The sequence below is a fragment of the Pinus tabuliformis genome, chromosome 8 (assembly GCF_031772625.1).
Source record: "Pinus tabuliformis cultivar Carrire ecotype Pingquan chromosome 8, CPIR1, whole genome shotgun sequence".
NCBI lineage: Eukaryota > Viridiplantae > Streptophyta > Pinopsida > Pinales > Pinaceae > Pinus > Pinus tabuliformis.
The window spans coordinates 844,150,602-844,159,164 of NC_142294.1; the positions used below are offsets into that span (position 1 = coordinate 844,150,602).

General features: G+C 35.1%; 1 protein-coding gene across 1 annotated transcript; it reads left to right on the top strand.

The window, feature by feature from the left end:
• The first annotated feature begins 3,000 nt into the window (after positions 1–3,000).
• LOC149238217 (uncharacterized) lies at positions 3,001–5,365 on the top strand. The gene is made up of 3 exons (XM_089372948.1): positions 3,001–3,234; positions 4,538–5,018; positions 5,117–5,365. Exons 2-3 carry the CDS (start codon positions 4,685–4,687, stop codon positions 5,212–5,214), a joined length of 432 nt encoding a protein of 143 aa, XP_089229074.1. The 5' UTR covers positions 3,001–3,234; positions 4,538–4,684; the 3' UTR covers positions 5,215–5,365.
• The last annotated feature ends 3,198 nt before the right edge of the window (positions 5,366–8,563 follow it).

An 8,563-nucleotide genomic window follows, 5' to 3' on the forward strand; every position in this document is an offset into this window, starting at 1 on the left:
CAAAACACAGTGAAACTTGACTTTTATTAATAAATGGAAAACACTAAAACTGTATACACGTGGAATGAAAACAAACTAGCTCGAATGGTGGTAGATTATCTCTGGGAAGAGATGTGATGGCTATACGCCTTCATGCGAACTATTTTACAGTGAGGCTCAAAGACCTTTTTTATCATAAAGAAGCAATGAGAAACTCTAAGCATCCAAACATTCAACCCTAGGAGATGAAGTGCCAAAGGCTTGTGGGCCCCGATGGAGTAAGTTGGAAAGTCAACTTCCCAGGCTTGTAACTTTGACATACGATCTTCGTTTAGTGTGCATGATAACTCGTTGGAAAGGTTTATCCAAGAAGTACATTTTCCGTTTGCTTCCAACCTGTTTTCCAAAAAAACATCATTTAAGGCCTCAAACAACTCCATAAGTCAAGGCCTAAAAACTATAGAAAAAAACTGCCATAATAGAAAACTGTGATGTGAACTAGTGGAATAGGTGGGGGGCCAATGATAAGGGAGTATACTTTCCATGGAAAATTTTAAGGATGAAAAATTATCTAAAAGTTTAGAAACCTTGGCAAATCTTACTAGTCCCTAATGTAAAAACTGTAATTATTTGGTGATATATTTGTAAAAAGATTCAAATTCATAATGATTTTTTGTATAGTCTCTATAAATTTTTGGTGATTTTTAAGGTAAAATAATTTTATACTATAAAAATTTGGTGAATCATTTAAAAAAATGGGTATAATAGACATCAGTGTACTATGGCTTTCCTCAAAGCTGAAAAAGGTCCTAAGGCTCAAAAAGAAACCAAGGATCGTTTTTCTAGGGTTCATCTCCCTTTTATCCAAGGAACTACAAACAAGATTGTGAGGATCCTAAAGAAGAATAAGATTCCTTCAACCTTTAGGCCTCTAAAAACCATCCAAAGCTCCCTAAGATCCGTTAAAGACCCGAGGACCCCAAAAATATGAAAGGTGTTTATGTTATCCCTTGCTCTTGTGAGACTCCCTACATTTGTGAGACTGGTCTCTCGATTAATCAAAGGATTTGCGAGCATGCAACTGACATCAAGCATGGCAGGACCCGCTCCTCTGCTTTGGCAGAACATGTAGAAAAATCTAGGCATCACATCTGCATTGAGGAAGCCCATGTCATTGCCAAAGTTAGTCATTTCCAATATCGTAAATTCAGGGAGGCCTTGGAAATCGAAAAAAGGCCCAATAATTTAAATAGAGACCATGGTTGGAATATTAGCAGAAGCTGGTCCCTGTCTTGTCCTCCTCGTTTGTTTCTGTCTACGGATTATTTTGTCTTTTAGGGTTTGACATTTCTATTTATGAATGTTTTGTTTCTATATAGGTATTTGCATTTAATGTTAATATTCTTTTGATCCGTTTTCTCACCTTTAATTTTTTTTTCCTCCCTTTTGATTGCTTTGTTTTAATTTTAGTTTCATTTAATTATTATTTTTATTATAAGATCTTGACTCATTAATCGACTCCTCTTTATATATATATATATATATATATTTTTTTTTTTTTTAATATTATTTTTTAATCTAGTCATTATAGGAATATTATTTGATCTTTATAATCATTATTAAAATATTATTGTTCATAACCAACGGTTAAAAATAAAAATTAAAAATAATAATAATAATAATAATAATAATAATAATAATAATACCCTCCTTTTGATTGCTTTGTTTTAATTTTAGTCTCCTTTAACTATTATTTTTGTTATAGGATCTTGACTCCTCTTTATTTATTTATTTTTTTGAGTCAATTCCCTGTATTCCATTGACTTGGATTATTTGTTTCTTATCAATGTTTACGTTTTCAGATCTTTCTTAATTAATTAATATATATATATATATATATATATAATCTTAATTATTATTATAAATTATAATATTATTATTTTTAAAGTAGCCATTATAGTAATATTATTTGATCTTAATAATCATTATTAAAATATCAATTTTTATAATCTAATCGTTATATGATTTTTTGGTTTCTACAACGCCCTTTATTCAAACCTGTGCCATGATATGTATGTTCATCTGGTCTTGATGATGAACCACACTAGCTGATTCGAAACACATCCTACCGAAAAGACTATTCTTAATGTAATATGGATCAGAGAACCCTGAATTAAAAAAATAAAAATAAAATAAAATATGGCCAATTATTTTTTAAGAAAAAAATATGGAAAACTAGTCCCTAAGCAAATATTAGCCTTTGAAAATTTCCCAATATTTTTATTCTTAACATATATATATATTATTATTATTATTTTTTTTTTAATGTTAAAAAATATTTAAATTTTAATTTATGGAAAATTTGAACTTCCAAAAAATAAAATAACTTTTAAAAATGAAAAAATTGAAATTCCACTTAAATAAAAAAATCATGCTTTTTGGAAAGTAATGGTCCATAACAACCTTCGCTTTTAAACAAATAAATAAACATAAATATTGGATTGTTGTAGGTCAAGCAAAGGGAAGATTTTTCCGGGCCATGTATAGATATTGTCAGAGACAACTTGCATGATAAAGCCTAGCACCAGACCAAATCAAACCTTCTTACACACGTCATCTCCACGTGCTCATGGCCAGGTGGCCCAATAAACAAGAATATTCACAGCTGGTACTAGAGGGTTGATTAAACCATACTTCCTACCAAGGTGGTCCGCCATATACCAACGATGACTTGGTAAATCCCTTGTCCACGTCATTTCTAATTTAAAACCCAATGAAATATTCCTTAGGTTTAAAATACTAACCCGACTACGGCCGGTTAGGTACCAGGTCCAATTATTAACGATTTTCAAAATTTTGAGTGGAATCCGATATGTTAGCAAGAGCCTGAGATCGTACACGTGGCAGTGATAGACGCTGTCGCCGCCGGTTACCGGTGGCGTCAAGGCATGGAAATGCAGGGAGGCGCAAAGTTGACCCACTTGTGACGGTGTCCAACTGCTCCTGAACCGGAATTTTAAATCCAATGGGCGGTTCGTTGCCTCGGGCGCAGATTCGGAGCCGAGGCAGGGATTCGGTAAGGGTTATAAATATAAGGCGTGATCCGAGCAAGAAGAGTTTCATTGTTCTGGGTGCAAGTTAGAGGGCGGAGCAGAGTATTGAGGCATCTCAAGGCAAGGCGATTGACAGCTTCTGCATACGCAATAGCGTTTCAGTCTTCTGGAGGCTACGTAGATCGGCGCTCCTCCACGGCAGGTAGGTTTAAGTTTCTTGATTTTGTTTACTTTTTGGAGTTGTAGGGAAGCGTTATGAGTTTTACAGGGTTCGATCCGTTTTCTTACTGTACAAGGAATTTTACTCTTTCGCTGTTTTTAAAATATTTTGTTAGTTTCGCGGAAGATTTCAGAATTAAAAGGTCACGAGACGCGAGTCACAATTTACACTTTTCTTTATATGAAGTAAAAGGTTTACATGTGAAGACGATCTGTAATTTCAGAATTGGAAGTGCGCTTTTTAAGACGAGTTGTATATTTAGGGTTTGTTTAAAAATTGACAATAGGGAAATGGCGGTAGTTAAATTTATAAGATCCGAGAATATTCCTAGATCGCCTGATATGTCAGTATGTTTGAACATTTAAAGGCAAATATCATGTTACAGAGCTTTTCGCTATGGCGGATATCTTGCCGTTTTTTTCTATGTACTTTTAACTGGAATCCATAACTAGGGAATTAAGCTGCACTTTGGAGATGTTCTTAATCTTGTGAAAATATTTCTCGAAGGCTTTTTGAACTTGAATTCTCTCTCCGGAATTAAGTGATAATCATATAGGAGTCACTTATCTTCGAAAGCCCTAGTATGAGGTTTTAAGCCTCATCTTTTTAACAAGTTTGCCCTTGAAGAAACTGTTAATTTTTTACTTCTGTGAAAATAAAGCAAAATCTTTCTAAACGTCTGTGCAGGGATTAGGAAATTTTATGTTCTTTTCTGGAGGGGCTAGGAAATGAAAATTAATTCCGGTAGACTTTGTGATAATAAAGCGCTGTAAAGTCTCTCCCAGAATATCTGATACAAAATTTCAATTTCAATTCGTTTAAAATAAAAAATTTAATCCAATGAAGAAGCAATAAGTCAATCCATGACCTTATGCCGCAATCGCTGACACAAAATTTAAACTTACATCTTAAAAAGTTAATTCAATGAAGTAGCAATAAGCTAGGCTGGACTTGTTACCACGAGATCTTAATTTATTTTCAATTAATTCCCTGAAGAAAACTAGTTAATGAAAGACGATGCTAATATTCTCGATGTTACTGTACCAGAAGTCTCCAAAAAATGTGTTCAATTCTTTGATTTCCATTTTCGATGGTACTGTACCAGAAGTTTCCAAAAAAGGAATTCATTTCTTTGATTCTTACCCCGTTCAAGCAATTGTCTGACTTGAATTTAATTTGTTTTTACCTATGACACAGTCAAATACTGTTTTCTCTGCTGCGCTGTGAAATTTTTTCCTTTTATTTTTCTGCATCATTCTGAGTTTTTTTTCCCTGGTATTTTCAGGTTTTTAAGCGGAAGGAGGTCTCGGCCTTGAAGCTACATTGAAAATTGAAATTGAGCTTGAGATTTGCTGCAGAGAACAGGAATTTAAGGTTGCATCGTGAATTTTATGTGCTGACATTGTGTGATATTAGTAGTTTGAAGATCTCTATGGCTCTTGCTTCGAGAGGAGGTTCCGGTTTGAACCCGGACGCTCCGCTCTATATTCCCGCAGCATTCCAGCAGGTAGAGGATTTCTCTCCCGAATGGTGGAACCTGGTTCAATCCTCCCCCTGGTTCCGTGATTACTGGCTCCGTGAATGCCATGTAGACAATACCGATGGCCTCAGTGACATGTTCCCCGAACTCCCTGACGACATCGACGAATTCGCTGAACTTGAACTCCAGCTAGAAGAAACCGTCCTTCGAGGCCTTCCTGAAACTGAAGAGGGTGATCAGCAGAATGAAGAAAACAGGGGAAAGTATTTCACAGAGAAGAATGAAGGTAATCGAGCAACGGGACTTTAACCAGTTTGGTATGGAATGTTTTTGTATTACTAATGCTGTTATGGTCTTGACTGATTGGTTTTCAATTTCCATCAGGGAATGAACCCGAAGAATCGAACTTGAAATTAGCCGCAGAAAGGACACTGGGCCTGAAGAACAGTGCTCATCGTCAGGAACCTCAAAGTTATAACTAGTATTTTGGATGAGGGTTTGGTTCTATGTACAAGGACTGGAGATTTGATTATTTCATTTGTCTACTCTACTCCAAGTAGAACAATTGTGGCGTTGTTGCTGGTTCCTCAGCGTCGTTGTTTTGTTGTGAGTCACTGTACTTTTCTTGTTACAGTTGCAGAAAATTGGATGCATGTGACCGAGGAGGGGAGTATAGATTCAGCATTCGATGTTTATAGCCAATTGTAAAGCTCAGTGGAATGTGGGTTGGTTATAGAATATTGGGGAGGATGATGATAATGACTGTATTCATATATGTTTGAAAATGGTAAATTTAAGAGGATGGTAAAAAATAATTGTGCAAATTATAACTTTTATGATGTGGTATAAATTTGTTAATTCTAAAATTACGACTTCATTATGCTAATCCAAAAAAGAAAAAGATAAAGCTACCAGTCACTGCAATCTGATGTCAATGATAGATGTGCAACTCGTTATATTTGTACTAGTTTTCTGTGCTGTGGGCATGAATTTATACGTTAAAAGCTCAATATTTACCATTTTGCAGTGGTTCTTGTTTTGAGCTTGAATTACTATTTTCCTGCCAATAATATTGCCAGCAATTTTCACGGGAAAAACTGAATATTACCAATTTGTAGTGGTTGTATCGTGTGTTTGATTTCGCTTCTTTTTTTTGTTATTGGAATTTATGATGGATTAATATTCATTGAGATGTATATGGTTTATTGGACAGTTTGAAGATAATGGATTAATAGAAATTCTTTATTTTTACTTTCAAATAGAAGGTGGGTAGTGATGAATATTTTGAAAATTGATTTGACTATAAGCTTAAGATGGAGAATATAAGAGTGTTCTTTTCATCTTCAATCCTCTTAGGATCATAGGCGGGACACTCTTTCATTCCACGATGTTTTGGGAATTGATCAACTCTTTCATTCCTTTTTCCTGCTAACTCTTTATTGTCCCACAATCTCTCATTAAATTTGGAAGTAATGATATTTTTAATGTTCTCCTTTTTTATTTGTTTTTGCTAGAGTTAGAAGCAATTTTGGGAACTTTCTTTGTCCATGTTGAATTACATTTTTTATGCATAAATTGCCTAGTTGTAGCCATCCTTCCAATGGGGGAAATGCTTGCTTCAGTTAGGAGGATAGGGTAGGGAGCATTCCCCTTAATCTTGAGGCTGTAGGTTAAAAATGTAGGTTATAAACTATTTTTTGGTATTTTCGATGTAAGGCTATAGGTTATAAACTATTTTTTTGGTATTTCGATCACCATTTATAGCTGTATATGGCAACACTAAACCTCACACCCATATAAAATAATACGTGTGATGAGAGTCTCAAAGTTGAGTTTTTTTTCTTATTCCAAATCTAAATTTGTCTACTTATAATTGTTTTTAAGCATATAGGAAGCTTTCAACTTCCATTTATTATTTTTTCAATGCTATAATTCCAATTGAGGTTATGATGGATGTCAATTCCTAGATATTCGTATGAAGAAATTTCCTCCAAAGAGCTATTGTCATAAATGAAAATATCGTATGTGAGCATTTTGGAACTAAGTATCATGACATTAGTTTTGTTGGTATTAACAACGATATCCTTTTTGAGTATTTTGAGTTGGTTCCCATGATTGTAATGGCTCTTTTCATGAAACATTTGCATGCATTAGTTTTGTTGGTGTTAACAACACTATTCTTTTTGGAGTATTCTGAGTTGGTTCCCATGATTGTAATGGCTCTTTTCATGAAACATTTGCGTATGGCTTTGTTGCAACAATTCTCAACTTGAGAGGAAACATATCTCTTCTAGTCTCTTCCATAAGCTTGGTAATAACATTTTCACATGGGCTTGTCACAACAATGTGTTGAAGAATCTATGGTGTAGTGTGATTGTTCGTTACTTGATAACAATTTGTGGAGTTTTTACTTTTTCTTGTTAGCTTAATCTTCTTTTTCTTCTTCTTAATGCATGTGTGTGTACTTCATCAAATTGCTACCAAAAACATAAGATTAACACAAGATATCTTGGCTCTCTGCGAAGGCCAAAACCTGTCTTCTCTTGAGAGGAAAACCCTTTAGTAAGTTGCTCTTATTGAAGCTTTTTATTGATCAATGCCAAACCCTAGACCCTTGACTAGAATATCCTCCAAGCACAAGTTAAGTCCTTCCTTCTTCCAACACTTGGTCCTCCTTTTGGCACTTTGTTCTTGGACAATTCATCCTCCTACTTCTTTCGGCGATTAGTGATAGACCTTGCTTATGTGATGTCCTTTGCTTATGGAGACACCCTTTTCTTGGTGATGTCCTTTGCTTATGGAGACACCCTTTTCTTGTTCCAACTAAACACTTGTTGAGATATATATGCAAACTGATATGATTGTACATCAGCCCTAAATTTTTGCACGTGTGATAGGTTTGCTTGTACTTTAGGCTCCTTTTATCTTCGGTTGAGGAATGGACTCCTTTGCTTGAGTGAGAGGCCTTGTAGGCCTAAGATCTAGCCTAAGCAATGAGAGATATGGGATTGATATGTTGTTGTTGATATGATTGTAGAGAGGCCTCCTTTTTCTCGCACGTGTGATTGTGTTTGACTTTTAGAACAACCCCAAAACATTGGGTGCCTTCCTCCTTTCTTCGCTTGTTTTGGAGACCCTTAGACTTACCTTTTTCCTTCACTTTATTGATTGTCGCTCCTTTAGGTTGACTTGAGGCCGACTCGCTGTCCTTGGGCCGACTTGACATATATAGCTCGGATCGCTGCGTTGGAGGTGTCTTTGCTTTGGAGGAGGCTCTTTGATGGTGCCTTTGCTTTGGAGGAGACTTGACTTTGCTTGGAGGAGTATCCTTTGACTTCCATGCAAACATATACATGGTGCAACATGCCTTTGAGGATTTCAACATTTTCTTTTAACTATTTGACTTACCTATAATACTTTAACTTGTGCTAGACCTATTTCAATGAGCAAGAAACTCATTGACATATACTATAAAAATAATATCTTTTGTGGAATAAATACAAATATCAAAAGTACATTTATGAAGATTGAACCTAGTTACATTTCCTAACACTCCCTCTTAACTAGGGAGGTATTCATACAACATTACAAGGTGCTTGGTTATTATCAATCTTGAAGAATGATTTGCAATCCATCTGTTATAGCATCATAATAACCAACATTGTTTCCACATCAAAGCCTTGACTGACAACACTGTCTCTCAATAGATCATAGCACAATGTTGGTGAAACCAATGACTTATAGACACCTTAGTCATTATCTTTCAAGGTACATACCCACCCGGGTGTTCATTAAGTATGATGTTTTAGGACTATTTTTGTCTTGGGTTCT